The 26,449-nt window shown below is 36.0% G+C and overlaps 4 protein-coding genes and 1 pseudogene across 5 annotated transcripts; 1 reads left to right on the top strand and 4 right to left on the bottom strand.

Annotated features, from left to right (window-relative positions):
- Window positions 1-1,391: 1,391 nt before the first annotated feature.
- On the bottom strand, window positions 1,392-3,917 carry LOC147283773 (monooxygenase 2-like). The gene is made up of 5 exons (XM_086245587.1): window positions 3,691-3,917; window positions 3,161-3,223; window positions 2,859-3,036; window positions 2,515-2,743; window positions 1,392-2,285 (listed from the first exon to the last, which is right to left on the bottom strand). Exons 1-5 carry the CDS (start codon window positions 3,915-3,917, stop codon window positions 1,732-1,734), a joined length of 1,251 nt encoding a protein of 416 aa, XP_086101713.1. The 3' UTR covers window positions 1,392-1,731.
- Window positions 3,918-5,086: 1,169 nt separating this feature from the next.
- On the top strand, window positions 5,087-5,926 carry LOC147283772 (uncharacterized). The gene is made up of 2 exons (XM_086245586.1): window positions 5,087-5,431; window positions 5,570-5,926. Exons 1-2 carry the CDS (start codon window positions 5,087-5,089, stop codon window positions 5,924-5,926), a joined length of 702 nt encoding a protein of 233 aa, XP_086101712.1.
- A 5,585-nt stretch (window positions 5,927-11,511) lies between these two features.
- On the bottom strand, window positions 11,512-13,921 carry LOC147283771 (monooxygenase 3-like). Its single transcript, XM_086245106.1, has 5 exons — window positions 13,684-13,921; window positions 13,257-13,319; window positions 12,947-13,124; window positions 12,607-12,835; window positions 11,512-12,365 (listed from the first exon to the last, which is right to left on the bottom strand). Exons 1-5 carry the CDS (start codon window positions 13,908-13,910, stop codon window positions 11,833-11,835), a joined length of 1,230 nt encoding a protein of 409 aa, XP_086101232.1. The 5' UTR covers window positions 13,911-13,921; the 3' UTR covers window positions 11,512-11,832.
- A 1,805-nt stretch (window positions 13,922-15,726) lies between these two features.
- LOC147283770 (monooxygenase 2-like) lies at window positions 15,727-19,609 on the bottom strand (annotated as a pseudogene). The gene is made up of 5 exons (XR_015122508.1): window positions 19,392-19,609; window positions 18,381-18,443; window positions 17,336-17,513; window positions 16,522-16,750; window positions 15,727-16,426 (listed from the first exon to the last, which is right to left on the bottom strand). The product of XR_015122508.1 is annotated as a monooxygenase 2-like (transcript).
- Window positions 19,610-20,829: 1,220 nt separating this feature from the next.
- LOC147283769 (PHD finger protein ING1-like) lies at window positions 20,830-25,530 on the bottom strand. Its single transcript, XM_086244186.1, has 7 exons — window positions 25,230-25,530; window positions 24,418-24,489; window positions 23,545-23,732; window positions 22,646-22,709; window positions 22,444-22,534; window positions 21,293-21,458; window positions 20,830-21,202 (listed from the first exon to the last, which is right to left on the bottom strand). The coding sequence occupies exons 1-7, from the start codon at window positions 25,255-25,257 to the stop codon at window positions 21,092-21,094; spliced, it is 720 nt and encodes a 239-aa protein (XP_086100312.1). The 5' UTR covers window positions 25,258-25,530; the 3' UTR covers window positions 20,830-21,091.
- Window positions 25,531-26,449: the final 919 nt, after the last annotated feature.

Raw genomic sequence — 26,449 nt, 5'->3', positions numbered from 1 at the left:
GTTCTTCTTGTCTTGTGAGTTGTAAATGAAGAATGAATGTATGATCCTTCTGTTTCTGATGTCATAAGTGCAATTTTGAGTAGAAAAATCATCCTCATGATTGCTAAATGTGGTATATAATTATAACTTCATATATGGAAAACTTATTGTGATTTGTTGTTAAAAACTAAAAAAAAACATGTTTTAAAATTTTTTTTGGCCCAAAAATTTAATTGGGCTAAGGCCCAGTCCGAAACAGTAAACTGGATTGAACTGGAACTGTTCTAGTTCAGTTTGGTCCAGTTTTGAGCCAAAAATTTCAGTTCTATAATACTGGACTGGACTAGATTAATTATACAGTCCAATATGCAGTTTGGGGTGAGCACTGGACTGTAGTGGACCGTGCCCACCCCTAATTAAATGTAAGCAAAAAAAAGAAAAAAGATAGGGGGGGACTGTAGTGGACCGGACTGGGTCTACATCTGTTCCGGTCCCAGCGCCTAACCCAGCATCACCCTTATACCCCAGCCCAGATGTGTCTTCTTAGACTAGCCCGGTTCCACCTTCTGGCCCAAGTGGACCTTCTTCTTCTCTGCGCCAGCCCAATTCTGCTCTTGTGTCTCCGCAGCCCACTGCTGCCAGTGAACAGCCACAACCCACATCTGCCCCACAATTCGATAATAGGCCTTCTGCTCCACTCTTGTCTCCGCCTGCATCACCAATTATGTCTCGCCATGTCACTCCCGCTGATCCACCTTGGAACACGCACTCGATGGTAACACGTGGCAAAGCCGATATTATTAAACCCAATATCGTGGCAAAGCCGATATTTTATGAATAATAAAATCCTTAATTAGTGCAAGTGGAGTTTATTAAAGATTAGTTAAATCCACTTAGCACATGATGATAAGCAACTTTGACCAGGTCAAAACATGGGGTCTACTCTCATTTCTACAACAAATTTTTTAATTAGTACAAACTAAAAAGATGCTGTAGAATTATGTAATTGCTTGACTTTATTGATTATGTTAAAGGGCTATTTATACAAGTACAAACGTGTAAACCTCGATCAAGGAACAAATCTTGGCCAATGAGGAAAGGTTTCATCTGACTAACCCAAAGGAGATAATTTGTCTTAGATATATATAATTTGAGGAAAGTAGTGACACTGGGACCGGGTAAGGTAGAGGAAGAGGAGGAGGAGCTGGCGGCAGTAATGGAGGGAGCCATTGCAAAGTCGAATTTGGTGAGACAAAGGTAAGGGAAACTCGAGTAGGTTAGGGTTTGGAAAAGAAAAGAGAAGAAGAGAAAACCCACGTTAGTTCGTGAGAACCTCTGATACCATGTAGAATTATGCAATTGCTTGACTTTATTGATCATGTTAAAGGGCCATTTATACAAGTACAAACGTGTAAACCTTAAAGAACAAATCTTGGTAAACAAGTAATACAAATGTATACAAACTAGGATAACCCTACACTAATCTTGGGCTGCAAGGATTCCTTGTCTAACAGATACAAATATTAGACTAAGCAAATTAATAAACTTGATCCATTCATTTTAATAACCCTGATCCCACTTGAGCTCAGCATTTAGGAGAAGAATCAGCATGCATGCATAGTAATACACTAGGCTTGTTGGCTTCTACTGAATAGTATTGCCCATTTTCGCTTGCACATTCCTGTTTTCTTTAGTTGCTTGGGAAGGTGGGGAGGGGAGTCAATTATTAATTCCCGATCGAGAGGAGGGAATCTAGTTTATCTTGTCCAGTTCTCCACAATGAGATTCACTAGAAAGCTTCCCACAATCATAATGTGTAAATCTAACAATTTTAGGGTAAAGGAACCTGTAAAATATAGTATCCCTCAAGAATTTCATACCCCAGCCAGCTCCTGCCTGCTGCACCCATCCTGAAAAATATGACCCCATAATTAACCCGGAGACACGCCACCTTCTTTCTTCCACATATTTTCCAATTGCCTTAGCCATCTCTTTTGGTACAACTCCTCCATTTTGTATAAAGGATGTCTGTATGTGTCTGGCTAAAACCACTGCATCTTCTAATGCTGAGCAACCTCCCTGTGCTAAATCAGGTGTCATGGGGTGCATGGCATCCCCAGCCACCGTGACGTTTTGCTTGGCTAGGTTCCCAAATACTACATGCCATGGATACCTGAACATCAGTGGAGCCCATGTCAATGTTGAAAGATCCGAGTGATGCACAATGTCTAGGTATAAAGGAGGCAGGTCCTTGGCATAATTTTCAATCACTTCTCTTTGTATAGCTTCCGGCTCTCCTTCCACCCCTACAATGAAAGAAAATGTAACATAAAATTTACAGTAATAGAGCATAATCTTTTAGCTTGGTATTGTTTAATTTCTGGCTTTTGTTATATGGTATAATAGAATGTGTGCAAAATTTGTTACACAAGATTTTCTCAAGTCAGCTTATAATTAGCTATGCTGATGTAACAAGTTTGGTTCTTATTAGAGCAGCATGTTTAGATAAATTGGTTGTGGTTTGATGTTTTAAACCTTTTGCTGGAGATACAAAAGTATAGAACCAATAAATATCTTTGTCATTGAGGGGAACAAAACCAGCCCTTCTGCCTGATCCTACATACTGATACACATGGTTGTTGAGTCCATGGCCTTGAGGAAACACAGCTAACCCACGAACAGCTGATCGACCGGAATGGACCGGTTCAGCAAGTCCTAACCAGCGTGCCACCACTGAGTGCACCCCATCACAGCCTATCAAGACCTATAATTCATAAACATCCAATTAAGTAAAACAGAAAATACAGGAAGGAACAGAGAACTTTAACTAATTAGAGACAATGTATGTGATTGTGGGTTCTGTATTAGGACAAGTTTACCTTTGCTTTGATGATAGTTCCATCTGCCATGTGAATAATGGGAATGGATGATCCTTCATGTTGTTGGGTCTCAATTGCAGTGATTTTGGAAGAGAAACGGATTGAATTAACTGGTAATTCATCTGCCAAAGCCTCGAGTAAGGCTTTCCGGTGCACTGATCTTGGTCCAACTGTATCACTGTTTCCATGTAAAAGATGACAACATTCAAATCAATTGTGGATCTACATTCCTAATGACGTGCATATTAATATGTTTCAGTTCCAGCAGGTGTAGAAAGTGAACACAATAACACCTTGCTTACCCATTGCTTCTGGTGAAAGAAACTTCTTGAATTGCTCCAGTATCAAGATCAGTTAGGTATCCCCTGATAATAGCTCAAATTAGAAATGCATAATAAGTGAAATCTACATCTCCATTTCGTCTCATGTTTCATAACTAATTTAGCCTTTTATTGTCAAATCCAATATAGGATACTAATGACTACCATGAAATATAAATAAGAAAACTTATTCCTTTGCTTCATAGTTTTAGTCAACATAATTTTAAATTCTACAAACATTTTGCTAATAACAAATCCGAAAAATAAAAATAAAAATTGTTGATGCAGTAACAGAAACAAAACCAAGAAAAATACAAATCTCACTCTCATAAAAATTAATAAATAGAAATACTTGTGTTCTAGAATTTCAGAAACACAGTGAATGAGCTGATGAGCATTTTACTTTCTTTCTCGTAGTATGTAAAATTTATCATTTATAAAAAATAAAAATAAAACAGAAGGAAAACAAATGTGGCAAATTAGTTAAAGAAGGTAGGGAAGAGATCATTTACTTTTTGATGGGGGCATAAAGAGAAGTGAGCTTGTGAGAAACAGCCAAGGCATCAAGAGCAAGCCAAGCGTTTGGGAAGAGGGTTAAGGCTGCCCCCATGGCTCTGAGCCCATCTGATCTTTCTAAAACCAAGGCTTCAACCCCAACTCTCTTCAGCGCCAATGCAGTGGCCAACCCTGCTATCCCTGCCCCCACTATCACTACATCCTCCACTCTTTCTCTTGCCATCTCTCTCTCTCTCTCTCTCTCTCTCTCTCTCTCTCTCTCTCTCTCTCTCTCTCTCTCTCTCTCTCTAAAGTATGGCTTATAAGACCAGCTAATAAGACTTCATGTTGGGAGAATATATAATAGAATAGACGCCATGTTTGACCTTTGAACCAACATGCTAAGAAAAGACAAGCTAATAAGACTTCAATTAGCAATTCGCTTCTATTTAATTGGTATTCGCCACTTCGAATTCTTTATTAATAATATAATGGTTTTTCTCTTTTCACTTTTGCTGCCTCAATTGAAATTTTTAAACAGGTGTCTTGATTCAGTACTTACAAGTAAGTGTCTTGATTTAGTTTATGAATTCAATTTTTATATCTAAGAAGGAAATTAAACATTGATTAGAAATTGCATGTGAGAATATTGTTCATATTTTTCTTTCACAGCTCTAAATGAAAATAGTGAGCCATCAACTTTCTATGAATGAGATCAAATGCATACAAGTCAATTGGCAATTTCTAACTAAAGTTTGATGCATGTTTTTGTCTATTGGACATATAAAGTCCATTTGGAGCCATTTTCTTCGTGCTGTCATTTGGCTTTTCTTGGAGGAGGAATTGTTGTAGTAGGAGTTTTGCTTTGTAATTTTCTTTTTGCAGATAATGATTGAGTAGTCCCCCTTGAAATTTGCTTTGAAAAATAACACACATAATATTTGTAATGTTACAAATGTCCATCCTTATTTTAATAAAATAATAAAGAATCACACATTTTAAAAAGGTTTTTTTATTAATTTACTCACTAAGCTTTGACTCGTTTTTCACCGCTTTGACTCGATGTGACACCTTAATTAATTATTTTTTAAAATTCAATGTCGAACCCGCCTATTACAAAATCATAAATTAATGAGCAAGATTTAAGAAGATTGACAATCATATAATTCTTCCTTTGATTATGAGTTTGCTCAATTACTGAAGGAATCAATGTAATTAATTGTTGTAGGCTTTCTATATATTAGTCTTCCCTGTACAATTGTATATAGAACAAATATAACATAATTTCTTATTCCTTAAAGTTTCACATGGTATCAGAGCAAAGACCTCTGTGTTTATTTTGTCGTTCTTTTTCTCAGCCCTAGTGTTTTATATCTTTGAGAGATCTCTTCCTCCCTCCTTTTATTCATCACCATGAGTGATCCTACTAAGTCAGAAACAAGTAATAAGGAGCAAGGAACAAACGATCCCTCAAGTCCTTATTACATCCATCATTCGGATCATCCAGGCATAGTTCTTATGTCCAAACCATTGACTAGAGACAATTATGGCACTTGGTGCCGTTCTTTGTGCATCGCTCTTAGAGCAAAGAACAAAATCGGATTCATTGACGGTACAATCAAGACACCTTCAACAGAGAAGAAACCTTTAGATTTTTCGCTTTGGCAACACTGCAATGACATGATCCTTTCATGGATACTGAATTCTCTTGACTCTGATTTAGCAAACATCATAATATATTCAGAGACGGCACACAGAGTTTGGTTGGATTTCAAAGACCGATTTTCTCAAAGTAACGCACCTAAAATTTTTCAGATTCAACGTGACATATCTTCTCATACCCAAGAGTACCATATGTCTGTTGTTGCTTGTTACACAAAATTGAAGGGTTTCTAGGATGAACTTAGCTCCTACAATGATGCACCCTCATGTACATGTGGTGCTATGAAGTTGCATACAGACTGTGAGGAAAGAAATAAAGTGATGCAATTTCTTATGGGCTTGAATGAATCATACGCTGTTGTTCGAGGTCAGATCCTCCTCATGCAACCTTTGCCTTCTCTTCGCCAAGTATATGCCCTTATTTCTCAAGAAGAAAAGCAACGTGAATTAGGTGTCTCTCGTGTCGTTGGCAAAAGTGCAGCCATGTTAGCATCCAGAAGCTATAGAACTAGCAGAAACAATCGGAAAAATGAGCCTCTCCATTGTACTCACTATGACAGAGACCACCACACCATTGAAACCTGTTATTAGTTGCATAGGTTCCCACCTGGCCATCAACTCCACACAAATCCAATGACAAATCTAGTAAGCCACAAATGGGGTATGGAAAACAGACTCAAGTGAACCATGTACATGCTGATTCTTATTCCTCTGTTTCTACCATTCAAGACATTCAAATTGCTCCAAATCTCTCTGCAGAACAGTGCGAACAAATAATGGCCATGGGAAATAATGCTCAGGCGCCACACGCAAACGTCGCAGGTTTGACAGTCCCATTTTGCAATTCTTCTACAAATTCCTTTTTTTTTTTTTCTAATGATTGGATAATTGATAGCGGCACTATAGATCATATCACTTTCAACAATTCTCTAACCAATTATTTGTCAAATTTGCATCTTCTACCAGTAAAATTGCCTACTGGTGAAAAAGCCAATATCAATTCCATTAGAACTTTTGCTTTCAACTCTACATTTACCCTTGATAATGTCATGTGTGTTCCTTCTTTCCAAGTTAATCTCATGTCAATTAGTAAACTCACAAAATCCTTAAATTATGTTGTGCTTCTTTTTTTTTTTCCTGATTTTTGCCTTTTGCAGGACTTGGCTACGAACACGACAATTGGAGTGGGTAATTAAGCAGCGTGGAGGTCTCTACTACATCTCTCCCACCATTGCATCGGTCCCTTCATCTCATCATGTCGCCTCTTACTCTAGTCTATAGCATAGGCGTCTCGATCATCCTTCGCTTGCACGTCATAAGTTGTTATCTTCATCTATTTCTGATATTTCACTTAGTCATAAAAATTTTTGTGATATTTTTCCTTTGGCCAAACAAACTCGGTTACCATTTGGTTTAAGTTCAATTTCTACTTTGAAACCTTTTGCCTTAATTCATTGTGACATTTGGGGTCCTCACATGATTGCTTCTCATTCTGGTGCTTGTTATTTTTTGACAATTGTGGATGATTTTACTCATTGCCCTTGGGTTTATTTAATGAGAAGCAAATAAGAAACACAAGGCCTTTTGAATTTTTTTTTTTTTTTTTTGCCTTGACTCAAATTCAATTTAATCATAAAGTGCAGCAAATTCGTGTTGACAATGGGAGTGAGTTCTATTCTATGCGTGATTTTTTTCGTGAGCTTGGTGTCGTCTATCAACACTCATGTGTATCTACCCCACAACAAAATGGTGTAGTTGAAAGTAAACACCATCATATATTAGAAAAGGCACGGGCTCTACGTTTTCAATCTCAACTTCCATTAATTTTTTTGGGTGAATGCGTTCTTACAACCGTATATCTTATCAACCGATTACCAACACCACTTTTGTCCAACAAAACTCCCTATGAGCTTCTTTATCAACAAGCACCACAATATCATCACTTACGAGTTTTTGGTTGTCTCACTTATGCCACCAATGTCCACCTACCTCAAAAATTTGGTCCTCGTGCTCGAAAATGTGTTTTTATCGAGTATCCTTTCGATCAGAAGGCATACAGATTGTATGATTTATCAACCAAATAATTTTTTTTGAGTAGGGATGTCGTTTTTCATGAGACTATTTTTCCATTTTCTACTACCACACCCATTTCCAAAGACGACATTGTTTTACCCTTACCTTCTACTGACCCTCCACTAACCACCAACACTCTAGATCTTATACTTCCTGGTGATGCTCCAACTGACACTACACAAACAAGTCTGGTCGTCCCTCTAAGTCCATCTGCACCATCTCGTTTAGCCCGTCATGCACCACCTCCTACTCGCCATTATGATCGTCCCAAACAAACTCCCATTCAATGATTATGTATGCTCCCAGCTGTTACTCAAGTTCCAGTGTCAAATTCAAAGCCATCTCCTCCATCAGGTACTCGTTATCCTTTGTCCAATTTTATTTCTTATCATTGTCTTTTCCCTTCACATCGTTCTTTTGTTGCTACTATTTTTAGAATTGTGGAACCTAACACTTTTGCTCAAACTGAAAAAGATCCTACGTGGCGGCAAGCAATGGTTTCTGAGATCCAAGCACTTGAACACAATCAAACCTGGACCCTCACTCCTTTACCTCCTGGGAAAGTGCCCATTGGTTGTTAATGAGTGTACAAACTTAAGTACAACTCGGATGGTACTATTAAAAGGTATAAGGGTCATCTCGTCGTCAAAGGCTACACACAAACAAAGGGCATTGACTACCATGACATGTTTTCTCCAACAACCAAACTTGTTTATGTCTGTTGTTTACTTGCCATTACTGCTACAAACAATTGGTCTCTTCATCAGTTAGACGTTTAGAATGCTTTCCTTCATGGTGATCTCTATGAAGAAGTTTACATGCTTCCTCCACCTAGTTTCAGCTGACAGGGGGAGAATTTAGTGTTGCATGAACAAATCTTTGTATGGTTTGAAGCAGGCTTCTCGCAATTGATTCTCAAAGTTCTCCACTGCAATTCGAGCTGCTGGCTTTCAACAATCCAAGGCCGATTACTTGTTGTTTACTTGGGTAAATGAAAATTCCTTTACTGCAATTTTAATTTATGTGGATGACATTCTCATTACAGGGAACGATGCCACTGCCATGAAAATTCTAACCTTACACGTGGACGCGGGTGTGCCACTAATCGGCTTGGAATAGTCGATTAGAAAAAGATAATATTCAATGTGAAAATATTTAAAAATAAATAGAATTAAATGTGCCAAATTAAATATCTGACTTTTAACCAACGATTGTGTGATAGGAAAATGAACAGAAAACCTATCTAGGTTCTTTCTTTCCTAGATCGACTATGACTTTGAAAATGAACAACAAAAAATGTAAATAAAGAGCAACATGAATTTAAAAGAGAGCCTAATGGAAAATAACATTAAAATAAATTCAAAGAAAAAGTTGAATTCTTGAAAAACCCAAAATACAAGGAAATAGCATAAGCATAAAGAAATACATTTAAAAAGGGCTTTGAAAGGCTATGCAAATGAAAATAAAGAGAAATTTGAGAAATTAAAAGCCACAATTAATGATGATTTGGGAGCAAAAAGGTTGTTGAGAGATTCACATTGTTGTGAGTTTTTTAGGTTGTGTGTGTTGGAGAGAGGTTCTTGAAATTGCCTTGTGAACTTCCTTTTATAATGATCATTTACTTTGTCTCCAAGTTTTGTAGCCGCATGTGTGGCTTAAAATGACTTGCTTTTTGGAGTAGGTAGACAACTGTAGATGAGCTACTTGAGTGGTAGACAACTGTTCATAAGCTAAGAGTGAGCTGGGTTACTTTTTGGGCTGCAAACATTTTCAGCCGAGAGTCATGCAATATGGACAGCCGAGAGAATTTTGGATTAAGGGGAATGCTATCCACCTTCTCTAATTCACCTTTTCTTTTATTATTCTCATTCCGCATTATAAATTCATGATCAGAATCGTTCATTTTTTAGATCTAACTATGAAGATCATCTCTGCAAAAAATCAATCAAATCGGAAATCGTTTGGTTATGTAACTGTGATCAAATACATAAATGATTTTAGTAACAATTTGATTCATCGTTAGTTTATTTGTAATGATTACATGCTCAAACGATTTTCGATTTAGTTGATTTTTTGCAGAAATGATTTTCAAATAATTATCTAACAAAATGAACGGTTTCAATCATGAAAATACATTGTGGAATGAGAATATATAATAAAGAAAAAGGTCGGTGGAAAAGGTAGATAGGATTCCTCTTTGATTAATATATACTTGCTGGCCCTAGCTCCTTTTACTTCAACTTGCTAACATCCATCTAGAAATAACACAGCAAGCTCTTTTTTTGAATTCAAAAAATATTCACGTGGGTCATGACCCATTTTGGGTGGGGTATAAACAATAGACACAACATGTAGATTGAACATTAACATAATAAATATTGTGGATGAAATTCATCGATATGCAATTTGATACCTACCATTCAAGTAGAGATGCAATCAATATGAAGTATGTGTAATCCATATATGAACAAAAATATCTATAAATTATTTAAGTAATCAAATACAAAAAAATGAATACAAAAATGTTGAAATAAGTGTTAAACATAAAATGACTTTTAAAATTTAAACATAAATTCTGTGGAATCTTCTCTTAGATTGTTGGAAATATTGCCGGAATTCCTGAAATATGCTTCACAAAAATATTAGATCACAATAATATTAATAACGTTAAATTAATTACACTATAAAATATGATATCTAATATATAATAGGAAAATATATATGTTATTGAGAAAACTTATTGGAGTTGAGGCACGCAAATGCGCTATCTTAAGAGAAGATTCATCCCCTACATCACAAGGTCATATGACCTCTATTTTTGTATGCAAAAAAAAAAAAAAAACTATATGACCTCTTATTGTCAAAAGAGTTCTTATATTCACACTCTTTCTTATTTCCCCATTCATCTTATTTTTACACTCATCATTAAATTTGAAAAAAATATAAATATTTATTTCTATGTCCCATTATGCCTATTGATGTACTAACTCAAACACGCACTTACTAAAGACTCTTTCCACACCTCTTAACTATCATCTCCCCCCCCCCCCCCCCACATTTTTTCAATAATTCTTTTCTTCCATAAACCATAATTCTACTTTGTCACCAAAACTTAAAATCAATGATACTATTTAGATGTGTCAAACGGGTCAGGCCAGCCCGAGCACGACACGGCACGATTAAATGGGTTGGGTCGGGCCGAAGTTTTTAACTCATCGGACACGGCACGGCACGAGCACGACACGGGCCAAGCACGGCACGAGCACGGGCACGGGCACGAAATGGGCCCAAATTAGGCACGACTATTTTAACATTGTTTTTTCCATTTTTAAAGAACTTTTCAACAAAAATATTCAATTTTCATGAAAAATAATGTTAATATTTAATTATAAACAAGAAAAAATATCATAAGATTAGTTTTATCACTCTAAAAAATAAAAATAAAACTAAAAAAGGTTTGTGGGCCGGCCCATTTAAGGCAAGGCATGAGCAAGAATGGCCCGATGGCCGTGGGCTGTGCCGGGCCTAGTCTTAATTATATAAACCGGCCCAAGCACGGCATGAAAGCATGATGCCGGCCCGAGCACGACAAGAAAACACGATTCCGGCCCGGCCACCTCTAATACAATTTGGTAGATGCCCTTAAATCTATTAAAATGTATGATTATTCTATATCATAAACCATTTTATATATTTATTTATAGTTTTAGTTCAAGAATTAATTATACTTTAATGTTTTAGAAATTGAATATTAACCTTAGGGATTTAATTTGGAATCTATCAATGAATTATATGATGAGTATAAGATACTTTTTCTTCTATTTGGAAAAAGATGGGTGAGTTAAATGATAGTTAAAGGGATGGGAAGAATGTTAGTAAGTGGGTGTTTGAGTTGGTATATGATCGATTAAAGGGTGTAATAGGAATAATGAGAGGTGAGAAGTGTTTTTAAATTTTTTTCAAATTTAATGGTGGGTGTGTAAATAGGACATTGGGTGGAAATATAAGCACTCTTGTCAAAAACATTTCCTTGTTTATAGAAATTAAAACCAATGTATTACATATCCAACTTGGAAAGAAAACTTAATCTATACTCAACAAGGAAAAATAAACATATGTCAATCTTATTCAACTCAGAAATCACAAAATCAAATCCAATTAATCTCTAATTTTTCAACTTTCCAACACTTATTTCTACCACAAAATTTAGAATTACAACAAACTAAAAGGATACAAAATATTAGACACTGAGCAAATTACTAAAATTGATAATTCAATATTAATAACCCTTATCTGCACTTGAGCTCAGCATTTAGGAGACGGATCAGCATATGTGTAGAGTTGCACACTTGTTTTTATTTAGTTGCTTGGGAAAGTGGGGAGGGGGCCAGGGGGTCAATAATTAATTCCCTAGAGGAGGGAATCTAGTTTATCTTGTCCAGTGTTCCACAATCATAATGTGTAAATCTAACAATCTTAAGGAAAAGGAACCTGTAAAATATGACATTCCTCAAGAATTTCATACCCCATCCAGACCCTCCCTGCTGCACCCATCCTGCAACAAATGACCCCGTAATCAACCCGACGACACGCCATCTTCTTTCTTCCACATATTTTCCGATTGCTCCAGCCATTTTTGTTGGCACAACTCCTCCATTTTGTACAAAGGATGTCTGTATGTGTCTGGCTAAAACCACTGCATCTTCTAATGCTGAGCAACCTCCCTGTCCTAAATCTGGTGTCATGGGGTGCATGGCATCGCCAGCCACTGTGATGTTTTGCTTGGCTAGGTTCCCAAATGCTACATGCCATGGATACCTGAACATCAGTGGAGCCCATATCAATGTTGAAAGATCCGAGTGCTTCACAATGTCTAGGTATAAAGGAGGCAGGTCCTTGGCATAATTCTCAATCACTTCTCTTTGTATTGCTTCCGGCTCTCCAGCCACATCTACCCCTACAATGAAAGAAAATTTAACATAGAATTTACAGTAATAGAGCTTAGTACTTTAGCTTGGTCTTATTTAATTTCTGGCTTTTGTTATATGGTATAATAAAATGTGTACAGAATTTGTTACACAGAATTTTCTCAAGTCAGCTTAGAAATGTTTATGTTACATGTGTGGTTCTTATTAGAGCAGCATGTTTAGATAAATTGCTTGTGTCCAAAATAAAGGGCATGGTCTGATATTTTGAACCTTTTGCTGGAGATACACAAGTATAGAACCAATAAATCTCTTTGTCATTGAGGGAAACAAAACCAGCCCTTCTGCCTGATCCTACATACTGATGCGAATCGTTGCTGAGTCCATGGCCTTGAGGAAACACAGCCAAGCCACGAACTGCTGATCGACCAGAATGCACTGGTTCAGCAAGTCCTAACCAGCGTGCCACCACTGAGTGCACCCCATCACAGCCTATCAGAACCTATAATTGATAAACATACAATTAAAAGAGAAAAATACAGGAAGGGAACAGAGAAAGTTTAACTAGTTATATATAGACATTGTATGTGGGTTTCTGTATTAGGCAGTTTACCTTTGCTTTGATGATAGTTCCATCTTCCATGTGAATAATGGGAATGGATGAGCCTTCATGTTGTTGGGTCTCAATTCCAGTGATCTTGGAAGAGAAACGGATTGAATCGATTGGTAATTCATCTGCCAAAGCCTCGAGTAAGGCTTTCCGGTGCACTGATCTTGGTCCAACTGTATCACTGTTTCAGTGTTTCCATGTAAAAGATGACAACATTCAAATCAATTGTGGATCTACATTCCTAATGACGTGCATATTAATATGTTTCAGTTCCAGCAGGTGTAGAAAGTGAACACAATAACACCTTGCTTACCCATTGCTTCTGGTGAAAGAAACTTCTTGAATTGCTCCAGTATCAAGATCAGTTATGTATCCCCTGATAATAGCTCAAATTAGAAATACATAATAAGTGAAATCTATATCTCATTTCAATCAATGTTTCATAACTAATTTAGCCTTTTTTTGTCAAATCCAATATAGGATACTGTTGACTACCATGAAAAATAAATCAGAAAACTTCCTTTGCTTCATAGTTTTAGACTTTTAGTCAACATAATTTTAAATTCTACAAACATTTTGCTAATAACAAATCCGAAAAGAAAAATTGTTGATGCAGTAACAGAAACAAAACTAAGAAAAATACAAATTCACTCATAAAAATTAATTAAAAAAAAACAACAACAACAACAACAAATGTACGTGGGAAATTAGTTAAAGAAGCTAGAGAAGAGAGCATTTACTTTTTGATGGGGGCATAAAGAGAAGTGAGCTTTTGAGAAACAGCCAAGGCATCAAGAGCAAACCAAGCGTTGGGGAAGAGGCCTAAGGCTGCCCCCATGGCTCTGAGCCCATCTGATCTCTCTAAAACCAAGGCTTCAACCCCAACTCTCTTCAGCGCCAATGCAGTGGCCAACCCTGCTATCCCTGCCCCCACGATCACCACATCCTCCACTTTTTCTGTTGCCATCCCTCTCTCTCTCTCTCTCTCTCTCTCTCTCTCTCTCTCTCTCTCTCTCTCTCTCTCTCTCTCTCTCTCTCTCTCTCTCTTTCTTTGCTTATCTTGTTGGGAGAATATATAATAGAACTTTCAGCCAACATTGCCAAGAAAAGACTAAAGACTTCAATTTCGTATTTGCCACGTACTTCTAATGGTTTCTCTTTCGACTTTTGCTGCCTCAAGTGAAATTTTTAAACAGGTGTCTTGATTCAGTACTTACAAATGTCTTCATTTAGTTGATAAATTCATTTTTTTTATATCTAAGATGGAAATTAACCATTGGTTAGAAATTGCATTTGAGAATCTTGTTCATATTTTTCTTTCACGGCTCTAAATGAAAATAGTGAACTAGCCATCAACTTTCTATGAATGAGATCAAATGCATACAAGTCAATTGGCAATTGCTAACTAAAGTTTGATGCTTTGGCTTTTGGACATATATATAAAGTCCATGCAAATACAACTTTGTGACAAGTATAAATTAAAGTAATTTGTGTCGAAATTTTTGTCCGTGTGGATTAAGTCCACGGATCTTTTCTTTTTTTGTCCGTATGTCCATAGATCATCTCTTTAAAGATTGTGCATTTACCAAAAGTATCTGCATGCAGGCACAACAATATAGTCCTACCCTTTTGGAAATTGGTTTATCTTTTTCACATTGGTTGAAATACATGTACTATTCCTGGAGGTGTTGTAGTCTTTGGTTATGACTCTGGTGCCCAATTGAAAAAGGGGAGTAGGAGCAAGAGTCTTTCTAACAGGACCTCTTGCGTGAGCCGCCATCCTGGCATTACTAGTACGCCTCTCAGGATGAGGAGACGTCGGTCTTGTTGCTACTACCGCCACTTGTTGGTCTTGGCCATTTTGATAGTTGTTTTTGTCCACCATCTTGGTTATTTAGTCCCACCAGGATCGTTTTAGAGCACATCGGACAAAACATCACATCCCAAGGATGAGTGCCAAGATGAGCTCATTAAGGATGGGCTAAGCCGGACGAGCACACACTATAAAAAATGTGAGCAAAAATCATTCTCATTGATTGCTATAAAAGGGGTGACAATTAAGCAATAAAGACTAAAGTGCCTTGATTTTAACAAAAATATGTGGCAATTGGGCAATATAGACTAAAGTTTCCAATTGTCACCCTTTTTATAACAACCAATCATTGGTAGGTTTTGTTCACATTTTTTGTAGTCAGAGCATGTTGGGCATGATGAACATGACGTTGATATGGGCTCAGTATTAACTTTTCCCTCATCCAGCTTGTTCTGCTCATAATTCTCTGTTTGGGTCAAATATGCTGAGTTTTTTTTCTTGGGTCTGAAATAATCGAACCCCAAGATGGAAAATTTGGTTTCTCCTACATTTTTCATGCATTTTCTAAACAACCCATCAAAGCAAGCAGTGATTTTGGTATTTTCAGATTCTTTAATTTGAAAATTTGATGTCAACCATGAAATACTTAATGATCATAAAGTAAACATTTCATTGTTGTTGTTGTTGTTGCAGGTTAACTGTGAGAGGAATTTGTAAATGTGGAGAAGAAGGATGACAGCTTGGTCATTCACTTCAGGTGCCATTGTGACAAAGCCTGTCAATTCCTTCTCAATGGAGGCGACTGTTACTACAGGATCATGTAGATGGCCCAAATAAGCATTCATCATTCTTGGGTTTGAATTTTTCATACATTTAGATTCCATATCAGATGGACACCCCTAGTCATCCCATAAATCATGGGATTGGCATCAAGTATAACATGAAATTACATGTGAATATAATATATCCATAGTCAAAAGATCATTACATAGCCAAAATGGGTAGAAGGAATTGCCCGTAGTTGATCGATTTAACTTATTAACTTATGTTCATGTCCGTTCCTTTGATTGATGTGGGGAACTTGTTGATCAATCTTCCTTCCTTCGATGTTCCAACTTCCAACTCACAGTTTGAGGAAATACAAGGCAGCTTCCCACAATCAAAATGTATAACATTGAATATACGGCTGTATAGAAGTCTATTGAAAACCATGTCTCTTAACAATTTCATGAACCATCCAGACCCTCCTCCGCCTTGAGCCAGAAACGATGACAAATAAGAGGTTGTCATGAGGCCAGCGGCTCGCCACCTCCTTTGTTGAGCAAACCTTCTCAAGGCTGCAGCTACCTCTCCTGGCACAAGTCCTTTGCTATGGCTAATCAATTCCCTGAACTGTTGTCCCAAAACGACAGCATCTTCTAGTGCTAGACATTCGTTTTGTCCAAGATCAGGTGTCATAGGGTGCATGGCATCACCCGCCACTGTGATATTTCCCTGACTTACACTTGTGAATAGCATGTCCAATGGAAACCTGAACACCACTGGAGCCCATGTTAGTGTGGAAAGATCAGAATGTTGGACAATTCTAGAGTAGAGCAGAGGTAAGTCTTTGGCAAAGCTTTCAATTACTTCTTTTTGTATCAACTTCGCGTTGCCTCTCATCTCTTTACCTGAAATAGCATTGTTTTTACCATGTAATTAATGCCCAATAGTTAGAAGAAATAAATTTAAATTTGATTGATGAAGATGGTGGAAGAGAGCAAACCTTTGGGAGTAAATTTGCAGAATAGGAACCAGTAAAGCTCTTTCTCATTGAGAGGAACAAAACCAGCCCTTTTATCGCCTGTCACAAATTGTTGGAGTTCATAATTGAAGCCATGGCCTTGTGGAAACGTGGACAACCCACGTGCTGCCCATCTACCTGAACTAACTGGTGTACTCAGTCCCAACCACCGGGCCACCACTGAGTGCACCCCATCACACCCTATCAAAGCCTGCATTTATTGTCCAAAGTCCAAATTGGATTAAGGCAAAATTAGTTTTTTTTTTCTTCAAATAAAGCCTTTATTTTTTCTAAAAAAATCCTTTGATCATTGTCTTTTCAAAAAAATATGTCATTATTTTTTTATTTTTTGAGGGTATAGGTACGGGTTTACCTCATACCTTCCTGGGATATAGAATGAAGTTTGTAAAGACTATATATTAGGTTCTGCCCAAAATCTTAAAGTTAAAATCTAATATAAAGCCGACAAATCAGGACTTGAGAAAAAAAATAAAAATGCACTGCCGAACACTCGAATATGGCCGTCGAATGCTCAGCGCCTGGTATGTGTGAAAAAAATTAAACTAATGGACCAATATTATGTAACATGAAATAGTTACAATATTATTGGACTTGAGTTAGAATTTTAAAAGTTAGTCAATAAATTGTAAAATTAAAAAATTTAAATGGATAAGATAGGATTAGAATTAGGCAAAATTCAGTGTTTGATTCCCTCGAATGTAACCGAAAAATAAATACAGGCCTAAAGTAGTTGGGGTGAACGTAATATAAATAGGCATGCATTTAAAATAAGGACCTTTGCTTTGATTGCAGATCCGTCTGCCATGTGAATGATAGCAATGGATGAGTCTTGTTGTGGGTGCTGGGTTACAATGGAGGTGATCCTACAACAGAAACGGATGGCATCCTTTGACAATTCCTCAGCCAGAGCTTTCAATAACACTCCACGGTGTACTCCTCTTAGTACTTCACTCCTGCATATATATATAATTAATTATCTATTATATATACAACCACCATAAAGATAATGACGTTCGAAATTAAGAATTTGGGGATCCTCATGCATGCTTTTATACGCCTATTTTTCTTTTTTCAATAATTGATAAAAGGACCACTTTGGAAGCCCTACATAAAATAACTCACATAAATTATTTGATGTTAAAAATTGCCTACCTGAATTTTTAAAAATGCTAAAAAAAAACTCATGATACAAGTGTATAACCCGTCAAAATAGTACTGTTCCGCATCGTGTTATTGCAAGGCCATAGGTAAGAATATTATAGATTTTCATAATTTTCGATTGATATGTCGACATGCTGGTTTCTCCATTCATTCCTTTTGATCAGGATCACTTGTAGTCTTACAAACTCTACCGATGGTTTGGAGTAATCTTTTGCTTCATACAAATGTGTAAAAGATACTAGCCACACTTAAAAGCCAAGTACTCTATATCATTTTTCACATATATATATATATATATGTAACAAAAGAATATTAGACATTTGTACAAATATCCTTTTAATATGATTTTAGAGTTGAAACTGTTGAACATTTGTATTTCAGCTGGGTTGTATAGAAACTGTTCAACAGTTTCATAAAAGAAAAAAAAAAAAAAAACGGATGGCTTTGATATAACCTTCGGTATGCGGGCCAATTTGTGCTTGAGGATCATGTTTTGGGCTAAAAAATAGGCCTTTTTCTTCTTTTTAGTTTTTACTTTTAGCCATTAATTAATTGGTTTATACTACGCCCAGTTTGATTCATTTGAATGTAATATTAATATGAAAGAGAAATTAATGTACAATCTGTTGGTAGAAAAATAACATGAGTAGGATATATACCTGCCAGTTTTGGTGAAAGACACTTCTTGAATTTGTCCGGTGTCAATGTCTGTTATGTATCCCCTATTACAATGGAAAGCCAAAGTTGTGATAGAGAAACTTTTCTTTGTAATTCGTATTTTATCACTTAGAGTACAAATTAAATGACATGTTTATTGTTATATATGGAGCAAAATGAGAATTAAAAATGGTATGTGATATCAATACATTAAGAACATGTACATTGCTAAAGCCAAATGCACAAATTTGTACATAGTTAAAAGCTAAAAGCAAAAGACAAGATATTTAATTTATTAAGTATATTCATATATACTTTTATAATTTAAATTTATAAATTAATATAGTTTAATAATTATATCATTGTCTCCCACAAAAAGACAGCATCTTCTCTTCTCACCAATCGCGCGCCAATATATGGACTTCACTATCTTACAATCACCTACTTTTCTCTCTTGTGGGCTCCACTTGTCTTAGCAAAGCAAAAGGCAATAACAAGATTTTGAGCCAAATTTAACCAAAAATCTTGTCATTGCAAGAATTGCCTTACATTTGACCCAACAATGTAGAGGTTTTTTCACATTTTAGGCTAAATCTTGCCTTTAGCTTTACATTTAGCCTAGCAATGCACATGCTCTAACAACTTTTGTTATTTGGCAGTACTTTTGATATATAGTGCTGAAAGAGTTTTCAAGTAACCAAAATGCATTTTTCGCTTGTAACATTGGTTTAAAAATTCAAATAGCTAGGAAAAAAAAAATGTCATTCTTTCTGTCATTGGAAAAACATTGTTTTGTTTTTGATAAATAGAAAAACGCTTTTAATGTTTCCTAAAGAAGTACTTGGTTTCCAAGTGAAACTTTGCTTCTATTCTCTCTTCTCTCGATCAAGTCATATGCCACCTTGATCATTTAAAAACTTTGATGACCAATTAACTAGTGATTAATCTAACAAATGCAAATATGTGCATATATATAATAATGTGAAAGTAAATACAATTAATTGAGTTTATACTTTTTTCAAGGAGGATAAAGTGTGGTGAGCTTGTGAGAAATTCCAAGAGCATCAAGGGCAAACCAAGCATTAGGGAAGAGAGTTAAGGCAGCACCCATGGTGGTTTGCAGACTCTCAGATTTCTCTAACACCAAAGCTTCAACTCCTATTCTCTTCAAGGCTATTGCTGTTGCCAGACCAGCTATTCCTGCCCCAACTATAACCACCTCCTTCTCCATCTCTCTACCTCCCTACACTCTCGACCTCAATTCTATATATATAATCAATATGATTCTACACCAATTTTGAATTATTAATTGGTATATACAAATAATTATTGTTATGTGGCTGCAATATTCTTGTGTGCAACTTAAGAAGATAGACTAGCTTAAAGTGCTTGCCTTTTGACAGATTATGGTGGCTAAATAAAGAGTTGACTATATGGCGCAAATGGAGGAGGTTTGGCTTCTCAGAGTTGGATGAGTTTCGTCAAGGAATTCTAGCTGAAAGGCTGCCAACTTTAGATATATTACTAATCAAAATATAAAAATAACTGGTTTTGCAGCTGTAATATTATTGTTTATCTTCTATCTTCGATATATATAAAGCAAACATGCCTCTTAGGTAAAATTTTAAAAAATACTTAAAGCACCCTTAGTCAGGGGTGGACCGACGCTGGGAGGCAGGGGGTCGGGCAACCCCCAACGTCAATGAAGGAACTTCCCAGCGATAAGGCAATGGGTGGCAGCATGGGTGGCATGGATTATTGAGGGTCCTTCCATCCTAAACTCATTCGACAACCCTTGGCCTCCTACCAAATCCGCATGTAAAACAAACATTGGGGTGTGTACCCTATTATCTTGATTAGTTTTGGTCGCAAAGCATCATGTGTAGTCATAGTGAGAGATCAGCATTTAGGTAGCTCCTATAATTCAGGATGATTGTTGTTGCGGGGAAGAATTCAAATGTACTCAACCATTCTTTTCAAATAAAAACTTTTCCCTTCCCTGAGTAATTTGGGTATTGAAGGTTGGCAAGTTTGATGTTACATTTTTGGCCATATTCATCTTGTTCTTACATTAAACATCCTTGTGAGGTCAGTGTCAGGTGTGCATGAATGAGTCATTCGAAGTAATTGAAAAGGGGGGCTTCTATGATAAGATCCTGCATTGTGGTATCCCATTTGAGAGCTTGAGAAAAATTGTTATTTTTCTGAACTGAATTCAATGGATTCTCACCCGTTCAGATTTTGTGATGTAAAATCGATGTTAAAGTTTTGCAAGTTAAAGCAAAACACAAGTCTTGAAGGGGTAGATAGACAAAAAATATTAAGGGCTGATCAAAGCAGAATGGAATCTCATTAAAGAAGTGGATTCAGTTTATCACAATGGCAAATGCACTGAGAAAACCTAGGAAGTTCCTGCATCCAACACAGCCAAATTACATGCAGCAGTGAAAATGAAAAATAAGAGATTAATTGCTTCATTCAACTCTTGAAAATACAATACAAATCCAAGTAGTTAACCTACAATAGCACTTTCGTCAGGAACCACCTCTGACTTGAATTCTATAATATAAAAAGGTACACAAAACTAATTTGCTGAAAAGCATTATAATTCAGTAATTTTCAAGTTAAACAAAGAAAATGTTACAAAAAATAAACATGGTGCTACTGGGACATTGATTTCAGATCACGACTACAAAGGAACAAGTTCTCAGCATCATCTGCCTTTCCGACGATTTTTCAATGCAGAACAATCTGGACAATACCATTTTCCTTTTGGTTGTTCTTTCAGACCAACACAACCAAAATGGAACCACTCTATCTTGCACTGTTGGACGCAAAGACTTCTATCAGATAAATAGTGTATAAAAGGGGTGTCTGAAAGAAGAGAAATATAAAAAGGGGGGAAATTACATACACTGGTGTTATCACATGCAACCATCTCCCCATAGCTAACTTGGTTACATAAACAGTACGTGGGTTCATTTGGATCCACTGGTATATCTAAATCCATACCAGTAGGATTGGCAGCTGCAGTTGCTGCTTCTGTTGCTGCTGCTGCCGCTGCTGTTGCCTGTCTTGTTCTGCAGAAAAAGGAAGTATCACTAGGTCCATAGGAAACAAAATGATAACAATAATGCTAGGGATCCCAAATTTATATCCCAAATTTGGATCCCCAATACACGTCAGTGTTTTACTTGTTGTAAACTAAATAATCTTTAGGATGGGCCATGTATGAATCAATGAAATACTGAGACATCGTTTGGGATCCAAATTTGGGATCCCTAGCACTGCTCAAATGATAATATCATTCACATCTCCCACCTAGAAGGCTCAACATTATGTTACCTTTAACATTCTCAAAACAATGAATGCTCTCTCTGGGAAAGTAACCCCAAAATAATAATAATAACAATGACACTAAACAATTATAACTCATCTGTAAATCAACTTTTTTTGGCCCTGTAAATAGGCTAAAAGTGTGGAATAGTGTGTTAATAATTACAATTAATCAATTCCAACATATAAATTTATGGGTAAGCCACCAATGAATTGTGAAAATCTTGGGTTAGTCCTGTAGCTATTTACCCCTCACTAGAGGCAGATTAGTAAAGGAATAAGAAAAGAAAAAAAAAAATCATGAGCTAAGTCAGTAATGGAATTACAAAATTTAAGGAGTCCCAATAAAAATCTTTGTCAAGACTATAAACTCTCAACTTTCTTTCTTGCTTTGTCACAAGCTCCTCGCATACTCCCTTTGTCTTCTGTCCTCATTATCTATTTTATGCTCAGAATAAATTATCTCTATCCGTTTCAATAATTTCTCTCTTATCTTTTTTAATAATCTCCATCTATCCTTTCAAACTTGGTGTTCATCTTCTTTCTTTTTCTTTTTTGGGCTGGGGGACGGGAGGGGAGAAATGTAAATAGGTAAAGTAACTTAGCATGTCTATTATAACAGAAATTTATTCAATAAATGTTAGAAGAGGAAAATCTGGTAGAAGCACCAAAAAAAAAAATCAGAAAAATGAAAAGAATATAAACAAGGAATCAAGAATAGGTAGATACTTCTTACGCCCTCCTCTGCCACCTTCACTCCTTCCAGATTTTGCACCACTATCGATACTTGAAGCAGGCAACCCACTTGCAGCAACACTATCTGAGGCGGAAATAATTAAGTCCTCACAAAATTATGAAACCTTTCAATGTAGTCTTGACTGTGTAAAAGCCAAAGACTCAACAAGATGGAAAAGTAATAAAAGTAGAGTACCACGCCGAAGCTCTTCATCAAATTTTTTCAAATATTGATCAAGTTGTTGTATGTGTGTATCCACCTGAACATTAATTACAGATAGACATTATCAGCAAAAAGCACAATAATAATGATAAATCTTGTTGGATTTATTATTTCTAGGAGTTTAAGTTGTTGGGATATAACCAAACAGTGTTTTATATTCTAACCCCATTAAACAAAACTTGGGAGGTTGCAGTGTAGGGATTTGAACTCAGAATGAGAACACCAACCTCTCAAGAAATGGAACTTTTTTTCTTTTTTGCTAGACAATTAGGGGCCAGAAGCCAGGGCACAAACCCTGGAAGGCCTTGTAGAGACCAGTGGATTTATTACCACCAGGGTGTCCCCATAACTCCACTAGAAATAGAATTTGTTGAAAAGTAATGCTAGTCTAATATTGCATCTCAACATATTTCTGAGAAAGGTTTGAAAGTTAAAATCAATGCCAATATATTTATTTCATGACTTGCAAGAGTATGTTAACTATTAAGTTGTACTCAGGCCACTGGGAAAGAAAAAAAGCACACATTTTGTTTGAACTTTGTAGAAGTGTTATGCCCTCATTAAAAAATAGATACACATTATTTTTCATAAAAAACGACTAAAAATTTTGCAGGGAGTCAAATGCATAATCTTGCATGCAGTGCTCCATCTACACATGGATAAAGTTTTTAGTAGGGTCTAACCTGGGAGAAAAGATATCTAAACAATATATAAGACACTAGATACACAAACACATACTAAATCAAAAACAGCTCTGGGACAACAGAATACAAGTAATAAAATCCAGAGATCACAAAAGGTCTAAAAAAAAGGAAAACAACCAACAAGTGAAGTAATCATATGGTATAGGGCAAGATGGAGGTTCAATGTACCAAATCATATGCCCGAGCAGCCAACATAACCTTTTCATCTGCAATCCTAATGCTGTGCTTTTGCTCCTCAAGTGCCTCATCCGAGAATCTAATAAGTTTAGCATCAGGTGTAATATTTCCAGACTTAATTTCACGCTTTATGTCCTCTATTTCTTGTTCACAGCGTTGTTCATTTTGTCTTTGGATATCTGTTCATATACATAAGAAACAACAGTTTACTTAAGGAACCCAACAAAACAGATGAGACAATTTTGAGTTTCACATATGCACAACTCTTACAGCATTCATATTCCTTGTTAATGGAAAGAGTTTACTAATACAAGAAAAGGATGGAAATGAAGTGTCAGGTGACGATATTACTAAAAAGACATCTCCCACTCTCCCTCCCCAACCACAAGAAAAAAAAAATATAAGGTAGAAATAGCATTCCTACATTGTTAAAACAGGGGGCTCACACTAAAAAGAAAAATGGTAATACCAAAGAACACCTCAACCACAAAGCATAACTATAACAAATTCCAATAAGACTTTTTGTGGTATACTAAGACTTTTTGTTTAATCGCATATATAATATGTAATGTCTTCACAACTATGTAAGAACATAATCGCGACTAATAAGCATCCCCGACCAACTGAGTATACTTCATCCGTGATGATTGCATTTTTTTCTCTTCCCATCCATAGCTTAGTTGGATGACCCACTGGCAATATACACTACTCAATTTAAATCAATCACTTTCTTAAATTTCCTTTTTTTTTTTTTTGGTAACCCAGGGGAACTGAAGGAACTGTAAACAATGTAAAATGTACAGAAATTCTAACAGTTACATAGACGATAATAGAACTTAACAGAGAAAGACAGCACAAGCATACCTTGTAAACTCTTATCCAGATTACGCAACAAAGCATAATTCCTTTGCAGTGTACTAGGCAGAGACTCCATATCTGTGAAAAGGCACATGTTTGATACACAGTTACAATTTGAACAAAGTGGAACCAGATAAAGATAAAAGACAGTTACTATGAAGAGTTTCTCTCCTTTCCACACGAGTTATTTCATTTTGCTTGAAATTGTATCATAAGAACTTGGGATCGTTATGCCTAGCAATGATAGAGTGGGTTTTCACGTAATCCGCTCCTTGTACTTTTAGCATCGAGTTTAGAGGTTATGGGAAGACAAAGGGGTTGAATTCTATGGATATGTGCAGTGAAAGCATTACTTTGGGTTGCTTTGGAAGGAAAAAATAGTATAATTTTTGACAAAAAACAAAAAGGAGGAATTTGAAGTTCCGTGGAGGAGACTGTTGTTTTTTTGCTTCATTATGGACTTTGGTTTCACATGTTTCTGAAAACATTTCTCAGAGTTCTATTTTTAGGAAGTGGAAGAGTGTTAATATGTTTGCTGTGTCCGTTAACTTACTAGTCCTGATTTTGCTTTCTTCTTTCATTTTTTTTTTTTTTTTTTGTGTGCACATTTCCCTTGATTTCAATGAAATTTTGTTTCTTATTTAAACAAAAATACTGGACGCGAAATCACAAAAGATTAAAACTTTGAAATCTAAAAAACATGACACCTTTTACATCACACAAACTTATAGCTCAATAATTTTAATCAATTTACTCAAAGCCATAACTTCGATACAGACAGTAATTATGACTTAAGAAAAATGAGAGAGAGAGCTTACTGGCGTAAAATTCTTCAAGAAATGACATAATTATGAACTGAGGCAACGGGCCAAAGGCGCCTAACCCTAATAGTCCGATTGTGGTTCCTCTCTCTCTCTCTCTCTGAACCCTAATAATATAAACTACGGAGGACGATAGAGACACACTGCAATTAATTTTGCAAAGGTGCGGCTATGGCTCCAAAGCCCTAACCCTAAAGGTCCCTTTGCGGTTCCTCTCTCTCTCTCTCTGTGTAAGCCCTAATAATTGTAAACCAAGGAGGACGATGACTATGTGGCGCGTAAGAAGAGAGACTCTTTTGCAAAGTTACTAATGCCGTTAAAAGAACGTTCCTTTTTTGGTTTTCAGTTTTTTATTTAACAAAATTATTATAGCTTCTTATGATAATTTTTATCTTTACTTGTTTCCTATTCTGTATTTTTTTATTTCCTTTTATTATCACTAGTTTAGAGCAATATTACCGAACGAGTCCATAACTTTTTTTAATTCTATCCAAACATCATATTTCGAGTTACATAGCAATTCTATTTCTGAGCTCCGATATTGGATAGTTAGATTATAAATCTTACCACAGCAAAGTGACGATTGATGCCAATTATAGAGTAGAAAAATTAGATTTTTCTTAACCAATGGGAAAAATCTTGATTTTATTTTAACACAAACTTTTACTTATTTAATCTACCCATAAATTTAGAAAAGGTAATTCAATTGTTACCGAATCTCTAGCTTTTCAAGATGGTCTCCTTAGAACTCTAAACTGCGTTGTTAACTCCGTTGTTAATTGGCTTAATTTCTTATTGTGGTCATGATGTCTCTCACTTTTTAATTTAGGAAGATGAGTATCCTTATGAATTAGGACTTTTGTGCTAAGAGATATTCAAGGATTTGGAATGCTTTGTGTAATTACTTTTTTTAGCGGAAAAAAATATTATGTCTATTTATTTTATTTTTTTTTAAAAGGTGACAATTTTCGCACTGCAATTTTATACATATGCCAAGAGGAATTGTAATTTTTTGTGAGAAAGGGTATTTTGTGCGATAAAAAAAAAAGGAGTATTTGATGTAATTTTGTATTCCTTATAATTCCATGGAATAGAAATACCACCCTCCTCCTGATATTTCTATTCTCCCTCTTCACCAAAAATTCATTATAGTCAAATACGATCAATTCGGTTGTTTCATTTTCTTTCCAGCTAGCCAAACATCTTATCTTGATGTA

Source organism: Dryas octopetala, chromosome 5, assembly GCF_963921425.1.
Source record: "Dryas octopetala chromosome 5, drDryOcto1.1, whole genome shotgun sequence".
NCBI classification, from domain to species: Eukaryota; Viridiplantae; Streptophyta; class Magnoliopsida; order Rosales; family Rosaceae; genus Dryas; species Dryas octopetala.
This window is presented reverse-complemented; position numbering and strand designations above follow the sequence as displayed.

What these genes read in the sequence shown, in the direction of transcription:
- LOC147283773 (XM_086245587.1), bottom strand. Translation starts at nt 3,917, where the DNA reads ATGGCAAGAGAAAGAGTGGAGGATGTAGTGATAGTGGGGGCAGGGATA. An exon ending in TCTTTCACCAGAAGCAATGG is followed by an intron (nt 3,037 to 3,160) that starts GTAAGCAAGGTG and finishes ACATGGAAACAG; the next exon opens with TGATACAGTTGGACCAAGAT. An exon ending in GAACTATCATCAAAGCAAAG is followed by an intron (nt 2,744 to 2,858) that starts GTAAACTTGTCC and finishes TATGAATTATAG; the next exon opens with GTCTTGATAGGCTGTGATGG.
- LOC147283772 (XM_086245586.1), top strand. Translation starts at nt 5,087, where the DNA reads ATGAGTGATCCTACTAAGTCAGAAACAAGTAATAAGGAGCAAGGAACA. An exon ending in ATTCAGAGACGGCACACAGA is followed by an intron (nt 5,432 to 5,569) that starts GTTTGGTTGGAT and finishes AAGGGTTTCTAG; the next exon opens with GATGAACTTAGCTCCTACAA.
- LOC147283771 (XM_086245106.1), bottom strand. Translation starts at nt 13,910, where the DNA reads ATGGCAACAGAAAAAGTGGAGGATGTGGTGATCGTGGGGGCAGGGATA. An exon ending in TCTTTCACCAGAAGCAATGG is followed by an intron (nt 13,125 to 13,256) that starts GTAAGCAAGGTG and finishes ACACTGAAACAG; the next exon opens with TGATACAGTTGGACCAAGAT. An exon ending in TTGTGTATCTCCAGCAAAAG is followed by an intron (nt 12,366 to 12,606) that starts GTTCAAAATATC and finishes CTTTCATTGTAG; the next exon opens with GGGTAGATGTGGCTGGAGAG.
- LOC147283769 (XM_086244186.1), bottom strand. Translation starts at nt 25,257, where the DNA reads ATGTCATTTCTTGAAGAATTTTACGCCA. An exon ending in TCTGGATAAGAGTTTACAAG is followed by an intron (nt 23,733 to 24,417) that starts GTATGCTTGTGC and finishes GTATATGAACAG; the next exon opens with ATATCCAAAGACAAAATGAA. An exon ending in TTGCATGTGATAACACCAGT is followed by an intron (nt 21,203 to 21,292) that starts GTATGTAATTTC and finishes TGCGTCCAACAG; the next exon opens with TGCAAGATAGAGTGGTTCCA.